General features: G+C 33.5%; 1 protein-coding gene across 6 annotated transcripts in view; it reads left to right on the plus strand.

The window, feature by feature from the left end:
- The window catches only part of PDS5B (PDS5 cohesin associated factor B), a 197083-nt gene that overhangs the window by 83317 nt on the left and 95334 nt on the right, over window positions 1-18432 (plus strand). For all 6 annotated transcript variants that reach the window (XM_082602513.1, XM_082602515.1, XM_082602518.1 and 3 more), the window contains exons 7-10: window positions 5100-5180; window positions 9650-9790; window positions 11988-12103; window positions 15109-15203. In XM_082602513.1, coding sequence (XP_082458639.1) covers window positions 5100-5180; window positions 9650-9790; window positions 11988-12103; window positions 15109-15203 — 433 coding nt within the window. The remainder of the gene's footprint in view (window positions 1-5099; window positions 5181-9649; window positions 9791-11987; window positions 12104-15108; window positions 15204-18432) is intronic.

The following is an 18432-nucleotide window of genomic DNA, read 5'->3' on the forward strand; positions in this document are numbered from 1 at the left end:
AGAAGGTCCAGTATATTTAAAAGTGATGCAGGACACCGAGTAAGAATGGAGAAGAGATGATATTCAAGTAGATATTTGCTTAAAATTTTCTAGAACTGATGAAAAGCGTAAATTTATGAGTTAGGTAACAAAAGTGTCATGAACAGAATAAATAAAAATAAATCCCAGTGTAGGCATATCCTGGAGAATTTGTAGAATGACAAAAGAGAAATAATCTATAAAGCATCCAGAGGGAAAAGACGTAGCCCTTAACAAGGAATAAACATTAAACTGATTGCTGACTTCTCAGTAGCAAGGATAGATGCCAGAACATAATGGACCTATATTTCCAAAGTACTGAGATAAAATAACTGTATATGCATGCACACAGTTGCTATCCAATTTGAGTGAAATTAAGACATTAAATATACAACTTGTCAATAGATCCTTCCTGAAAGAACTACTATTTGAGTACTTTAGAATAATGGAAATTGAACTTGAAAGAAGTGAAATGTAAGAAGTATTGGTGAACAATGAAATGCTCTAAGTAAGAACTGACATATAAAACAAAAACAGTAGCAATAATAATTATAATGATTAATTAAAGGGATTTTAACAAAATGGTCCTAAACCACTGGATAAAAATAACATGTAAGATTATATGGCCTAATAGAGTCAAGGAGTGATATGATCTTGCTGATGATCAGGAGTATAGAGCTATTGATTTACTTTGAACTTTATTATTTTTTAAAAATTAATTAATTTATTTTTGGCTGCATTGGGTCTTCATTGCTGTGTGCAGCCTTTCTCTAGTTGCAGTGAATGGGGGCTGCTCTTCATTGCAGTGCGTGGGCTTCTCATTGTGGTGGCTTCTCTTGTTGCGGAGCACGGGCTCTAGGTGCGCGGTCTTCAGTAGTTGTAGCATGCGGGCTCAGTAGTTGTGGCTCACGGGCTCTAGAGCGCAGGCTCAGTAGTTGTGACACATGGGCTTAGTTGCGCTGTGGCACGTGGGAGCTTCCCAGACCAGGGCTCGAACCCATGTCCCCTGCATTGGCAGGCGGATTCTTAACCACTGCGCCACCAAGCAAGTCCCCGACAGGTGGGTTATTAACCGCTATGCCACCAGGGAAGCCCTACTTTGAACTTTAAATGAAGTATTCATGTTAAAATTTTAAGGATTACAATACAAGGAAGAATTACAATAAATGTAAATGGCCCATATTTACTACTTCAGGTTGTCAGATTAAAAATAATCCCACTGGTCATTGTTAATAAGATATAACAAAAATACTGTCACAAAAAGGTTGTCACTAAAAGGATGGAAAAAAGATTTGCCATGCCAGACACATACTAACTGAAGGAAAACTGAAGTAACTTGTATAGATTTTAGATGTTATAGTCTTTACCAGGTAAAGAAGGGAGTTATACAATGATAAGTTTTAGTTCTCAGGAAGATGCCTAAACTTGTATTCACATAGGCTCAAAATATATAAAGCATACATTGAAAGAATTATAAGGAGAAACAAACTCACAATTTGGTGGGCCATTTTAATACATTTCCATTTGATTATAAGTCAAATAGACCAACAGTTCTTGAGGATTTTAAAACACAAAACTAACAAGCCTCTAGCACTCATAATTAATCTGTCAAAAGAGTAAATCATGATGGCAGTTATAAGAAATTTAGAAATGATAATTAAAATGATACATATTAAAACCTGTGGGATTCAACTTAAATGTTTTAATCTAACTTTATAGTTAAAGTGTCCAGTTCAAGAAATTATAAAAGTATCATTAGAATATATAGTCTGTACAAGAAAGTAAACCATGAAGAACAGAAATGAATGAAATAGAAAACACAGTGACATTTCAGAAAAACCTAAAGTTGGTCATTCGAAAAGTATATTAAATAGGCATGCCCTTGGCAGTTTGAATCAGAAAAAGGGAGATGGTATTAATATATAGTTTTAGAATGAAATGAGGAACAGCAGGCATTAAAAAGATCAAAAAACAATTCCATGAACAGTATTTTTTTTTTTTTTTTTGCAATACGTGGGCCTCTCCCGCTGCGGAGCACAGGCTCCGGACGCGCAGGCCCAGCAGCCATGGCCCATGGGCCCAGCCACTCCTCAGCACGTGGGATCCCCTCAGACCGGGGCACGAACCCACGTCCCCTGCATCGGCAGGTGGACTCCCAACCACTGCGCCACCAGGGAAGCCCCATGAACAGTATTTTATGCTAACATATTTGGAGTTGGACAAAACAAATTTCTAGAAAATAAAACTTGCCAATTTTTCTCAAGAGAGAAAATCTTGAATAACCTTTAACCAATAAAAGAAATTTAATTGGTTTTAAAAACTATATCTATAAAACAAACAAAAATCTTTCCTCCTAAACAACGATGACAGTAATAATAGCCACAGCAGCAGAACTCAAACCAAGCGTGAAGGAATTTAAACACATCACCAGGAGATTTCTATTAATCATCTAAGTGCCATATAATCCTGATATTCAGCAACCTTTTTAAGATTATAGAAGAGGAAGGCATGCTCCACAATTCACATTATGAGCAGAATATAGTTTTCATAGGGAAAACTAGAGAAAACCAAGTTCAAGAAAGGAGGTTAATAGGCTAATTTAATTTATAATACATTTATGTAAATCCAATATAAAATAATAGTGGACACTATCCAGAATGATATGAAGTAATATTGGTAATGAGCAAATTGGCTAAATTTTAGGAATTCAAAGATGGATTAACATTAAAAAATATTTGTGGAAATTATCAGAACAAAGAGAAAAAATAATCAATAGATGTATAAGAAAACCATTTGATAAAATTCAGTATAACTTACGATAAAAAATATTATTAGCATATTTGAAATAGAAAGGAACTTCCTTAAATTGATAAGGTTATGTATGATACTGCACTTAATGGTGAAATGCTGAAGGATTTTCTTTGAAGTTAGGAACATTGTCAAGAGGTCACTTCTACTCAGGAAAAAGTCAAGTATGCTATTTCGAATCGGCATTAAACTACAAGCCTTAAGTTAGTGGAGTAAAACAAGACAAAAGATAAAAGGATTAGAAAGAAGAAACAAAACTGAAATTATTTGCAGATGTTATGACTGCCTGTGCAGAAAACACAAAACAGTGTACAGATTAGTTTCTAGAAAAAATAAGAAAATTCTGCAAAGTCGATAGATATAAGATCAATATATAAAAATCTGTTGGTATAATTTCAAAAAATTTTTATTTGTAGCTTTAACAAAGATTTGAGCTACTTAGAAATTTATTAACAATGTGCATGACCTTAATGTTCAAAGTTATTACAGTTGTTGGAGAAGTGTAAGAGACGACTTAAATATGTTGCATGATTTGTTATAATTGTTTATGTGATGGGAAACTCAGTATCACAATAAATTCATTCCTCTATATACTAATAGATAACCTAATCAAAATAGAAATTGTGAATGTGTATTGCGTGTGTATACGTGCATGTGTGTGTAGTTAGACAAATTGGTTTTTGAAGAAGAATAAGAAAGCGGGTACTTATCTTACCTGGTGTTAAGACATTATTTCCATATGTCCCTTTGACTGTAATCAGGCAGTAATAGACAAAGGGACATATGGAAGTAATGGAAAATTTACAAATGGGTACATGGTTGTATAGAAACTTGAGAGTGTGAGTATTACAGGGAAGTCATTGGGGGGAATAATGGACTTGAATATCCATATGGAAAATAATATAAGATTCTTATTTCACACCATGCATGAAAATAAATTACGGGCAGAATAAAGATCTAAATCTGAAAAGCAAATCTTTGAAATTTTATTTGAAAACATAAAACAACAAATTAACCTCAATATGGAAAAGAATTTAAAAAATATAGAGAGAGCACAAGCCAAATAGGAAAAGATTGATATATTTGGTTATATTAAAATGAAAACTTTTGTATGTCCTAAGATACCATAAGCATTGTAAAAACATAGGTACAGGCTCTAAGATATGTTGTGCATGTAATTGGCAAATGTTTAGTGTACAGAGAAACTCTACAAATAAGAACAAGACAAAACAGCTCATTTGAAAAATGGCAAAGGTATAGAAAATTATTTCTTATATGCACAAGGAGGCATGTATCAATACAAAACATTTAATGTCTATGAATAGGAGAATGAGTAAATAAGCTGTAGCATATTATATATGAAAATACTAAACAGCAGTTAGATATTAATGAAATGATACAATACAAAGCATCAATGCAGATAAATCTAAAAATACTCTGAATGTGAGTTTCAGGATATATACAATTCTGCTCTCTGTAATATGTTTAAACTGGAATAGTGATTCCATTTTAGATCTTTGGTCATGATTCTTTCCATCATCAAAATCTCTTAGAAACATATTTTCTTAAGGTATTGTTTCTTGTGCTTCTTTTCTTTTCATACTTGACTATTTATGTTTCTTTTTTTTTTTTTGGCAGTGCTGCATGGCTTGTGGTTTCTTAGTTCCTTGACCGGGGCTCAAACCCGGGCGCGAGGGCGCTGAGTCCTAATCACTGGACGGCCAGGGGATTCCCTTGTTATGTTTCTATCCTTGGACTTCCCTATGCTCTGAGATGTGGTTCAGGAAAATCTGCTTTCCCATAGCTGCCCCAAACTCTTTTGTCTTTCGCCACCTGTGGATTCCTCATTTCTGCCCGCACTAGGACCCAGTTCATTCTCTTATGATGTTTTGGTTCTTTTGGTCTTGGAATGAAATAGCCTGTATTTGTACTCAGCTGAACTGATTTGACTTTGCAACTAGCTTTACAGTGACTCAGTATCTCCTTTTCTGTCTAATAAACATTTATTGACCTTTTCTATGTGATTTACCTTATGCTATGAATAAGATACGAAGAGAATATAATTATCCTTGCTTGGAAGGGATCTTAAGATCTACTAGACCAGTTAGTCCGAGGAGAAAAGTGGCTTTGCTGTCGCCCTTTTATTCAAATTGAATCTTAAACAGTTTTCTCATTCATTGACTTAACAGTAGCTTTTTGAATACAGGTAATATTTCCTTTTTCATATTTAGTGGTGTATAATATAGGTACTGTTTTTTGGTTTTTTCCTTCAGAATTTAAACAAGCAAGCATATGATTTGGCAAAGGCTTTACTGAAGAGGACAGCTCAAGCTATTGAACCATATATTACCAATGTAAGTTTTACTTGTCCAATTGGTTGTCAGAAAGATTAGCCAAAATTTTAAAGACAGCTAGAAGCAGAATTTCAGCAAGTGGTACATACTTTAACATTTCATATTGTTTTAATAATTAAGTGTATTTTCTTTCTCCTTATTTAAAATTATTATTGGTTAATATTTTCTAGAAAATTAGCTCTCATATTCTTTGTTCATTTATTTCTCTCTTTCAAATTGCCTAGGAACTAAAACAGTTTTTATTTTGGTTAGCAAGATATACTGTTTCTATTCTTGGAAATCGAGTTAAATGTAATTAGATAAATCATATGGAACTTATCATTATTCAGAGAAGTTGCTTACAGCTTTTTGGAAATTAAATTGATTTGTACAAGAAGAAGATATGAACTAATATCAAGATATAAAAATTGAAGGCAAGTGTGAATGACAGTGGTGTGGTGAAAGTTGCCTGTCTTGCTCTCCCTGGGGTAGATTCCATATAAATCTACCTTTTCTGAGAAGGGGGGAAGAATTGCAATGAAATGAGCCCTTTCATTATCATCTCAAATCTACTTATTTATGGTTAACGATCTTCTATTTATTTTCAGAAGAAATGTATTTTATCTGATAGGTTCACTGATAGAAGCTTACTATAAGTTTTAATTTTTCCCCCATAGTTCCGTTGAGTTGCACAACTCTAGGTGGCACCATTCACATTGTTTTCCATGTGAATGGTACCTACTGGAACAAATCTAGAATGCAGTCTTGATGTTGGCCTCTGGAATTGTGTAGCAGGTCTGTCTCCACCTGCTTTCCACTTTTACCCACATCTAAACATGTAAATCTGTCTTCTTGAAAAAAGTGAGAAAGAAAGCCTTTTATAATTACTTATGTACTTAATTTTCCTGAAGTTTATTGAAGGAGAATTTTTCTTGAAGTAATACAAAATTTAATTTAGTATATAAAAATACATCATGAAAAGATGTACTTTGAAAATTAACATACTTTATGGGATAGTACTATGGTAAATTCCAGTTTTTGTTACTGGCTTATGACCTTAAATAGTTGTGAGCACATGATGATTTGGAAAAATGTATTTAATTTGTAAAGAAATTGTTTTGGAGGGTGGACTTTCAGAATCTGGAGAATTAAATTGTGTAACCTATCTTAATAGCTCCAGTCAGATTGCCAGGGAATTCTAAATATTGATTTCTGCAAGTTTTGTGAGTCTTGGGTATTGGCTGCAGTAAATTGGTTAGACTGAGTGGATTGAGTTCTTTCTGTTATGACGTAGTAGCACTTGAAATCTGTAGGACCAGATTTAAGCATTCTGTTATTAAGTGCCCCTTCCCTTTTCCTTTGCTTCAAGTGCCTGTGAATGACTGTTTCTGTGGCCATTAGATACACTTAGGTGAGCTCCTCCTGGTGGTCATTTATTTAAGTTGATGTTGCTGAGCCAGATGTTTTTTAGGGGAACACTTACCTTTTTCTGATGCCTTTTTCTGGCATAAAAATAAGAAATTAACACTATACTACGTTGATATATTTTCTAGGATTGGGAAAATAAATATTTGATTGGGTAAGAAAAGAAAAAAAAATCAAGATAGAGTGAGGTGATTAGGTTCATTATACTATTCTCTCAACATCTGTGTATGTCTGAAAATATTTATAATAAAAGTTAAAAGAAAGATAGAAGGACGAAGGAAATACTTCTAGCAATCCCAGGTAAATCAAGGTAAAAACATTTCCCTGTCACTTACACCTCATGTTAATTTCCTGCTCTTAGTTCTTACCTACAGAAATAGACAGCCCCATCCATACTTGGTTATGTCTTTATCAGAAGCTGGGGCTGGGGGCAAGAGGCACAGGATTAGTAGAATAGTCTGAGCACACTTTCAGTTATATATTTATTTATTCCCAGTACTTTGTCATTATTTTCTTATCTCTCTCTGTTTTCCCTATTTTCTTGTCCCTTGACTTATTTGAGAGTTAGCTAAGAAGTCATTAAGAATTGCTTTTTTTTTTCTCCTCTTCTCCCTTATAAATCTACAGTTACATGTAAAATACCTTCTGGTGAGCTTAATTCCCTGTGGGATTTTAGTACAGTGTAAAAATCATTCTCAGCCTTTTTGGATTTGTACATGTAATAGCCATTATTCATATATCTTCCTAGTAGAGAATTAGCAAGGAAAAATAGAGGTAGGATGTCAAAGTAATAGAGGTAGGATGTCAAGGTAATAATAACCCCACTTCTGTCTCTTTTTTACTTGTGTCTTTTTTCACTCATGCCTATAGACACATTCAAGTTTCCTCTTTATATACAGTGTTGTTTACATATATAGAACTTAAGTCACTGTGGCGTTATAGATTACTTTTTAAAATAAAATTTTTTGTAACTTGACAACTCATGAAACTAAAAAGTGTGTGTGTGTGTATGTGCGTGTGTGTGTGTGTGTGTGTATATATATATATAAAAGGTACAACAGTATCAAAAACAAAAAGTATGTAGTGACAATTTAAAAAATTTCCTACATGGATCACTTCTTGGTAATGTTGTTATTTTTTACCAGATCTTTTAAATCACAAGTTTTAGGGGATAGCACAGAAGTATTTTGTTGGATTGAAAAAATGTATCAAGCTTGTCTTGATGTAGGTGAAATTTGGTTAATTTGCTTAATCTCACTTAGCCTTAGTTATTGGAGTTAATAATGCTTGGCGTGATGGTAGAGAATGTGTTAACTGATGTGAAAACACTTTTGTAATTAAAATTGATCATTTAAATCTAAGATAGAATTTATCGACCTTTAACTTACTCCTCTTACTCCTTTCATTAGGAGGCAGTTGTTATAATTTAATTTGTTATGTGAAAATTAGTTACCATTTGTAAGTAAAAGACTAATGTTTTTTGGTAGGAAATACTTTATTCAAATCTATATCTGCTTCTTCACTGAATTGTATACCCTCAGGAAGGTTGTTTCACCTATAGTTGTATTATAGTACCTGTTACACATCATTCATTCATTTATTGAATCTATTTTGGATACCCCTCTGTCAGGCAGTGTACCTGGTTCTTGTTATACAGTGAAGACTGACTTGGAGATAGATGGAGATTATAAGTGTCCAATAAATGTTTTTGATGGAATTTGTAGGAAGTTACACTGGGTTTTTTTTGTTGTTGTTTTGTTTTTTTCCCATTTTCAAATGAGTTTTCCCCAGACTGATAGAAGAAGAGGATGGTTTGATCACCAAGATGGCCAGATTGGAAAGGATTATTTTCTGTTAAGAAAGGTAGATTTATCATTTTGAAACAGGATAAAATTTTCGAATGGAAACAACGAAGCCACTTCATCTTCAACTTGAATGAGAATTTAACCTTTGATGTCATGAAATTCTTTTCCCACAAAATTGATGAACATGGAGGACAGACGAGTTATTTTTAAAACCAATAAAGAGAGAATAGTAGAATAGAATTTTTTTCTTTTTTTCCCTTCATGGCTAGGTGGTTGGTACAGGTTCATAGGTCTAAAAAACTTAAGAACAACACAGGAGCTAAAAGTAAGCAGAGGAGACATTGAAATGTAAAGTCCTGACTGTACTTTCCAGATAGAAAACCTGATTAAGCCAAGTTGTTTGTTAACTGTCACAGAAAGAAGAGGTCAGGGCAGCTTGTGCGGTGTAAAGAATCCTTAATTCCTTCTTCAAGGAGATAAAAGATACTGTGGAGAATATGTGGGATATGCTCTGGGTTAATTTTTTACATATTTGGAAGACTTTAAATAGAAAGGAACTTGATCATTATGCCACGTATTTTTACCATTTTCAGTAGTAACATGATGAATGATCTGAGTGCAGAAACTAGTTAGTGCTGGCTGCTTATAGAAAAGAACTGTTCACATTTGGATTTTCCTTGTGTTTGTATGTGCTTTTAATTGGACTTTAATTAGTGCTATAAACTTTGTATGTATGTATACATTGTTTATCAGAATATAAAAGAAAACAGAAAGTATTAGAAAGATATTGTTTTGCCTTGTAAATATAAAATTACGTATTTTAAGAATGGAATTGGTTTCTACTATGAAGGTGTAAGGCTTTGTCTCCCATACTGCTGTGGTGAGCAAAATGTGATCCCTTGCCCTTAAGAAATTTATCTAGTAGAGAAACTAAGACATGTGTACAAATAAGTGTAGTATAGGATAAAATATGGTAAATACCATAATGTGGAATAAAGTGTATTTGGTAGGTAGGGTATTTATTGATATGCTAATTGATGAGTCAGTACAAATTACTTGTCTTTTATTATGTACGAGGTGAATTCCATGTTTTATGTTTTTAGGTAGCCAGTAGTGATTTCCCACCTTCTTAGAAAATGTTTTGGTATGCCTGTTTTGACTTTGTATAGAATGATAATGAACTTAATTGAATAATAAAATTTCAGAAAATTCACTTTATCTATGGTGTTTCTATTAATGATAAATTTTCTTTCTCAAAAGTTTTTTAATCAGGTTCTGATGCTTGGGAAAACATCTATCAGCGATTTGTCAGAGCATGTCTTTGACTTAATTTTGGAGCTCTATAATATTGATAGTCATTTGCTGCTGTCAGTTTTACCCCAGCTTGAATTTAAATTGAAGGTAACTATCCTAAAAATAATATGGTTTTATCAACCAGATTAGCAAAGTGCATTATTTGTGGCTTTTAATCCTTATAGTGGTTTTAACTGGATGTTACACATGTGGTGGTGTATTAGTTATTTATTTACATGTTTGTGCCTTGCATATTTGTGTATCTCCAGTGCCTGGCATGGTGCCTAGCAGATAAAATCTGATGAATTAATGATTAGCAGGATGATATTTTCCTTCAAATGTTTTCCAGATAAATTCTGGGTTGTGACTAACTTTTGAGGTCATAGCTATACATCAAACTTTTACGTTTTTAAGGCATGGTTTATAGTGGTTCCCAAGACCCCTTGATGTGCCATAAAAATAGTTTAGGATCTATTATCTACATAGGGTGAAATATTTTCCCTTTATGAACATTATCCTGTACTTGTCTAGCCTGTCTTGAAAGCTCCTTTGCTTTCCACACGGCTTTTCTGGACTCTTTCGGTAACGTCCCTATTGCCTTGGCATTAAATTATGCCATAAAATTGAGTTTCACTTGCAGATTTGGGGCATATTTTCTCTTTCAAGTTATTACATAAAGATTAAATAAATCTGGTTATAATTAATACTCTTTGATGAACCCCACTGTACCACCCAGAAAAGTTTTTAAATGATTTCTGTGTTGTATTTCTTGTTTCTAAAAATTTGAATTTGTCTCTTTGAAAACTACAAAATAAACAGTTTATGTCGGTAGTATAAATACCCCCAAAATGCAGCAAATAATTATTCTCATTTTATTCTGAGGCATATTTTTGGTGTATTTTTCAAGTGAGACATTTGATTCACTGGCCTTCCTCTACCCCCTTTTTTCATGTAGTTAGCAATTTTGATGAGGCAAAAGGCAGTTATACCTTTAATTATTTGTTGCTTTGATTTTCTCTAATAAAAATATTGAATACTGTAAGAAATACAAAAATAAGAATTATCATCCCTGCTTTCAGCAAATTTAACATCTATTATGGGAGGAAGAGGAAAAAATCCATATCTAATAAGAGGCCAAATATTATAAGTATCATAAAAGATACAGACAGCATACAATTGAAGCAAAGGAAACAGCATGCAGAATCATATAGAGGTAGGAAGGTGCTGGGTGAATTTGCAGAACACAAAGAATTACAGTTGCATGGTAGCATAAAGGAAGTGTAAATCATTCCTGGCTGCCCATTAGAATCTTCTCCTGTGGAGCCTTAATAAACAAGCAGATGTCCAGGCATTAACCCAGATCAGAATTTCTGGCAGTGGAGTCCAGACATGAGCTTTTGTTTGTTTGTTTGTTTGTTTGTTGTTTCTTAAAAGCCTTATAGGTCATTCTAATGTGCAGCCAGGGTTAAAACGTACTTTTTTAGAGGAATAATCAAATAATAGAGATGAGTCGGGTCATATCATGGGGGCTTTAAATGCTGGGCTTTGGCATTGGTTTAGAATTTAAAAGAAATCTGTACAGTGCCATCCAAGTACTTTGAATATTAGTGCTTTTAACAATCTCTGTCACATTTTGTGTTCAAGTCTAGTATTGTGGCTGGCTCATTCATTTAAATATTGTCATTTGTTGGAGGTACCAAAAGCAGTAATAAAATTTGAGTTCTTATCCCCAGAGTACCCATTTTCTATATAAAGTGGAAACTTTAGTTTTTGCATGTGTAAGGCTTCATCACGTCGTTGAACTCCATTATGAATCTGGTGTATGTAGATGAACTGACTCTCCTGTTGGGAGATTTAGTGCATATTTATTTCTACAAAGGGCTTAACAAGTACCTTCATATATAAGTCTCTGTTTACTGTAGGATTGGCCTCTATCAGTGTCTATTCTTAAAGACCACAAATAGTTTTTCAAGGGTTCCAAGTAGGTTTGATGCAAGTTAGTTTTTGATTTTGATTTTGAATGGAAACAAGCCTCAATTGTAGGAGGGGCCACTAAATTTTAATCAGACTTTGGGATGAATTTTCATGTAGGAGTGTACTCCTTTAATGTAATTTGAGATGATTAGAATATTTAAGGTAACATTTAATTTTATGAAAAATATATTAAACATTTTTATGTATAATTTTTCAGCTGAAGTTCATAAAAGATTTTCTGTGGAATTAGAGATTAAGGGAAATCATGGGGAAAACTATTCTCAGTATATCTACCTCATGGTTTTAAAGCTGTGGTTGTGTTTTGTTTTAGAGCAATGATAATGAGGAACGCCTTCAAGTTGTTAAACTACTGGCAAAAATGTTTGGGGCAAAGGATTCAGAATTGGCTTCTCAAAACAAACCACTTTGGCAGTGTTACTTGGGCAGGTATATGATTTTGGTGTCCTGTTTAAAAGTAATATGTGTTTATATCTACTTACTATTTTAAAACAGCACCCACATTTAAGATTGTTTTCTGAAATCATAAAAAGAGGGGTTTTATATTTTGAAATTCTTGAATGCTGATGGCGATTGGCCATATTTACAGTTTCCCCTTCTTATTTTGTCTTCAGTAATTTTTAAAAGATGATATATTTAAAAAACTCTCACAAAGTATTATAATCCTGAAATTGAAGTGTATTATTACATAGCAGTGATTGATTAATTCCAACCAGAAGTACATCATGGTGAGATATAGCCTCTCCACAAAGAAATTATATTTAATTAGATTATTTGGAGTCATTGTAAAGATAAAAGGATATCCATAGAATGAATAAATAAATGATTATGTATATTCCTCCTACTGACCTCCTTTCTACATTTCTTATGATAATGAGGAAATGATAACCTGGGCTTCTTGTATGCTTTTAATGATCCAAAAACCTCCTGAAATCGGTTGCAAAATTTTGAATGTGTTTCTATATTTTTTCTGTGAGAGGGGTTTATTTTATTACTTTTCTAAAGATATCCCGACCTTGAATATGTTAAAACCACTTCCAAGTGCCCTGGCTGAAACCTACTTTGATGCTGAGGATAGAGGAGGATTTTTTTCCCCCTTTTATAATTATGCTTATAACAAATAATGCAATTAAGTCGTAAATAAACAAGTAAATAGGATTGAGATTCTTACTGTTATTTTCTTTGTATTGAAATATTTGCATTGTCATCACCACTTTTCCTTCCATTTTGTTACCAGAACTATCAATGATTATGATAAAGATAATCTCTTCTGGTCTTGTTTTTCTAATTTGTCAAATCATATAAGCCTTTATATGTTAAGCCCTAAATTCTTACTCTGTTTTCTTATCTCTTACGTAGCTCAATAATAATATTTAACAAGGTGTGTTAAACTAATAAATATTAGCCCATTGTCATTTTGAGTTTGATTTCTAGACTTTTTCCCCTTAAATACAATGAGCAAGAGGGCAAAATAGTTTAATTAAACTGTGCAACTAAAATCAAAATCTGTTTTATTTAATGTGCTAAAACAAATACAGTTTTACATATAGACATTTAATATATCTTTAAATCAGGACTTGGATTAGCCAGACTTTATAGGATTTTAGGAGGAAAAATTCTAATTTAAATTTTTTACCTTTTGATTACATTGTAATTTTTCCTTTTTTTATTAATGACATAAAACTTGCACATTATTACCAATTTTAGGGAGCTAGAGTATTTTTTTTAAAGATGTCTTTTAATGGTTATTTGGTACATGTTTATTTCAGAAAGGTTAAAGTGTACAGGGATTGAGTACTTGGATTCAGAACACTCAAGAAACTATATGAGACCAGAGACTAGATTTTATAGACTAGATTTTTTTGAGTGTACTTCATAAAGCAGTTTGTTTCCTAATAATAATCTTTTATGAGTAATTTGTTGCTCCTTCAGAAGACTTTTTTTCTTTCTGATGCTAAATTTTGTTTCTTATGGTATTAGGTGATACAAGATTTGGAGACTTTTTGATCTTTGAGAATTAAGACTTATGAAAATGTCAAATGGAAAATTCTTGCTTCACTTTAACGTTCTTGTTGTTACTTAAGATTTAAAAACAAACCCACTGCTTTGTAGTCCACAATGAACTTATGTATATAGGCTTTGAACATCAATGGTTTAGAGACAACTAGACATCATGTGCTTCCTGATGGAGGAACACAATGCCATTATCAGTAGTCTTGCTAAAAAATGAACCTGAATATGATCAAGTCTCTAGACCTGGTTCCTAATGTGCAGGATTTAGGAGAGAGAGGAACCTGTTAATTGACATCAGAATGATAAAATTATCAAAATCTACACTGTGGAAAAACACTACACACACACACAAACACAAAACAGTTGCTTCACCAGATTACAAAGGAAAAGAAAAAGATAGAGAGGGGAAATATGAGTAAAAGATACCTAAATGACTTATCAACCAAAGAGTTTTAACTTTTTAGAGATACATACTAAGGTATTTACATATACATGTAAAAATTGGCTTTGATATTAGTGGAAATAATTATGATAGATAGGAGTAATTTTGGCACAATTTTAGAGTCATATAAAGTAATACAGGGTTTAGTGCAAGATCTACCAAACATTTGTGAATGTTCTGTATTTAAGAAAGAATAATTTGAGGAAAAACTTTCTTTTCAGTGTGGGATTTAATAATGTATATGTGCATTATGTATACACATATACTTGCATAAACAGATATATTTGAAATTATAGGGCTTCCCTGGTGGCGCAGTGGTTAAGAATCCGCCTGCCAATGCAGGGGACACAGGTTTGAGCCCTGGTCCAGGAAGATCCCACATGCCGCGGAGAAACTAAGCCATACGCCACAGCTACTGAGCCTGTGCTCTAGAGCCTGCGAGCCACAACTGCTGAGCTTGCACGCCACAGTTACGGAAGCCCGCATGCCTAGAGCCCGTGCTCCACAACAAGAGAAGGCACTGCAATGAGAAGCCTGCGTGCCACAATGAAGGAGCAGCCCCCGCTCGCCTGAGCTAGAGAAAGTCCGCGCGCAGCAACAAAGACCCAACGCAGCCAAAAATAATAATAATTAAAATAAAATAAATAAATTTATATATAACAAAAAAGAAAGTATACTATTTATAGGAAAAATTTTGTCATTCCAGTTCTTGTATTTGAGCCAAATGTATACTGTTCAAACATCCTCCTTAAAAGTACATAGTTCTCACAGGAGATTGACCTAGTTTAATATAGAGGTTCCAAAGCATTCTTACATATATAATATATCAAAAACTTTGTTAAAATAGTCTGGTTCTGCTTTGAATTATCCTGTATAAATTGTTTTTTCTTTTAATTAAAGAAATAAATATAAATTAAGTGCAGGTTAAACACTTATCTGTCTCTCTTAAAGATTACTCCGTGACTTTATATTTTATCAGGTTTAATGATATCCATGTACCAATCCGCCTGGAATGTGTGAAATTTGCTAGCCATTGTCTCATGAACCATCCTGATTTAGCAAAGGACTTAACAGGTACTGTATACCCATAATGACAAATATTCCTGGATGCTCTTCGGTGAAAAAAATTGGTTTTATATATAGGAAAAAAAACCTTTTTATTTTTGTTTTTTTTTTTATGATTATTGTCGGTGAAGTCTTCTTGTTTCAGTTCATCATCATGGTGAAGCTACAGTTTTTACCTCCTAGTACCTACATAGGTTAGAAGCACTTACATAAAAAGTAGCGTTATCAGAGATAATATTGATTTCTTAATTTAAGAACAATTCTAAAAGTATTGCAGGCACTTGGATTTGAACAGGTCTTGACTTTGAATAGATTATGGGACTTCAGTCGTCTTTAGTATTTTGAGAACTTAGGTGAGAGTCATTAATTTATGAACTAATTTAACCATGCTTAATGGAGGTAACTTTCCTGAAATCTGTATATTGATGAGGTATTTCAGAACTGTGCATTTTTATAGTAATGAGAATACTGTGTATCTGACTGTTGCTGCTCTGTTAAGGTTTTTAAAGTTATGAAATAGTTCAGAGAATACGGATGAATACGGCAGCCACTGTTTTCCTCAGAAATGTTAGCATTTTGCTGTATTAGCTTAGGAGGTTAAAAAAACAGTAAATTGTAGATACAGTTGAAATGCTGTTCACAAACTCCTCTCATTCCTACTTCTGTAGAGGGTAACCTCTGTATTTGTTCTGCATTCTGTTCATGTTTTTCTATCTATGTCACATGTGTATCTGTACATAAGTTATATATAGTATTCTTATGTGATTTGAAAATTTTATTGAAATAATTTGAATTTGATACTGTTGAACTTATTCCTACTGTCTTATTTTGTGTTTTCTATTTTGCATGCCTATTCTTTGCTTCTTTTATTTCTATTTTTCTTCTCTTCTGCTCAACTGATTACTTTTCTTCTCATTTTTCCTTTTTTATCCATATGGGCTTAGAAGTTACATTCTCCTTCATGCTTTTACTGCATAGTTGATTAATAAAGTCTGAAGTTAATCAGAACACTAGCTTCTTTCTGAGCAATCCAGGACCCTTGAATGGTTTACCTCTGAGCACTACCTTCCCATCTTTCATATTATTGCTTGCTATTATTTAGTTATTTACTCTTTTTAAAATTTTACCAACTTGTAGTACATTTTAAACTGCTTTTTCTGGGAGATATCCTGCTTGGAGAACCCTCTGTCTACCTACTGACACCTGAACTTGGACTGCTCGCTGTATGTGAGCTTCTGCTTTATAGCATTCATCTTAAGATGATCCGTTCTTCCTCTCTCTTTTGCCTTCCCCCCCTCCTTCCCTTCTTTTCTCCCCCCTTCTGTGTGACCCTGAATGTGTGTGTGTGTGTGTGCGCGCGCACACGCGCGTGCATGCATGGGAGTGTCTGTGTATGTGTGTCTGTTTCTTCCTTTTCTATTCCTCCTTCTCTTTTATCCTGGATGTTTCTTTTACTCTGGAGCATCCTTTTCTTGTGTTGTGGGTGCAGTATTCTCTGAGAATATTAATGATAGTATTTTAGAGTTTTCTTTTTCTTAAAAATGTCTGTTTCACCCACTTGTTTTTCCCACTTTTTATTTGCTTTTGTCTGTATTTTCCATGTTAGAGGCTTTCCTCAAATGCTTGGCAATCTATGGCTGTTGGCTTTTATTAAGAGTGGGGGACTAAATTAAAAGCTGTTCAGAAAGCCCTGAGCGTATGGATGGGATTGTTGACTCTGAACTTCACTGTAGGGTGATCAGGGTGGGTTGTTTGCTGGAAAACCTTTAGTTTAGATACTTTCTCTTTGGTTATTCAGATTCCCCAGAAAAGAGTATCCTACCAGGAGTTTAGTTTTAATTGCTTGTGTCTTTGGGACACCAAGTATTATTACTTTATTTTTTATTATAGAGTAGTATTTCATTGTATGAATACACCATAATTTGCTTATATCCATTTTTTTTTTCTTTTGATGGATATCTGGGTTGTTTTTGGTCTGGGGCGATTATGATTAAGATTACAGTGAGTATTCTTGTGTAAGTGTTTCTGTGGATTTATGTTTTTCTTTCTCTTTAGAACTACTTAGGAGTAAAATTGCTGGTCATAGGGTAAATGTATGTTTAACTTTATAAGAAATGACAAGTTCTTCATAGTAGTTATACTATTTCCCACTTGCACCAGAAATGTTTGAGGGTGCAGTTGTTCAGCATCCTTGTCAACATTTTGTATTGTCAGTCTTTTTGGTTTTAGCCGTTCTCATAGGTCTTGATGTTTGTTGTGATTTTAATTTGCACTCTCCTGATGACTAATGAGATTAGCCATCTTTTTATGTGCATATTGATACATGTGTTCTTTTATGAAGTATCTGTTTAAACCCATCCTTTTTTAATTGGCTTGTTCATTGTTTTTTTTTTTTTCTTGTTGATTTGTAGTAGTTCTGTGCATAGTCTGTATCTTTAAAGTATTTTTTCCATAGTCAGAACTTCAATGCATTGTTTACTCTTGGCTAAATAATAGATACTTTGTTTTTTATAGCTGTCTGAAATATACTTTAGATGTGAATAATTTCACCAATAACCTTTTTAGTCCTTATCATTGTTTTGAATGTTTTGCTTTATCAAAGGATAGTGTACAGTTTCATTTTTTATGAAACATTTATCTTGTTATGTTATGTATTTCCTAGTCTCTAGCCTCCTGGCACATTTTAATTTTTAGAGTTGGCTAAAAGACAGATTTGAAAAATCTAGGGGTCTAACTATTAATGCAGATTTTCAACCACTCCACTCCATGTTTTCAACTGCTGTCTTCATCTCTGCCTTTCTCATTGCTTGGTACCTTGAATTTCAGGGTTCTTCTACCCTGGAAATGAGCTTGTCTATGGCTTCTCTTTCCCTTTTAGGTTTCATCCTTCTCCTTTGTCCCTGGGCATTTACCAGTCATCCATCTGCCAAAATTTTGGTGAGAAATCTCTTCTGCTATGATCTCTTCTCTTGTTACTTGTCCCTTTTAAAAGACATTTTCTTAGGGTTTCAGGAGTGAGCTGAAATAAATATGTTAAAAACATACATTTATCTTCTTTTCTCCATAGTGTGTTTGTGAGCCTCATCCTGTGCCTTCAGCCAAGTTTTGAGGGACGTAGCCATATTGGGAAGAGTATTGTTAGATGCTGCATCATGCTAACTGTTGAGAATTTCTTCTTTGTCCTGTTTTCTCTTCCTCTGCACAGTTAATATCTATAAGTTAATAGCTCTTGTGTATA

Source organism: Mesoplodon mirus (assembly GCF_964341445.2).
Source record: "Mesoplodon mirus genome assembly, chromosome: 17".
NCBI classification, from domain to species: domain Eukaryota; kingdom Metazoa; phylum Chordata; class Mammalia; order Artiodactyla; family Ziphiidae; genus Mesoplodon; species Mesoplodon mirus.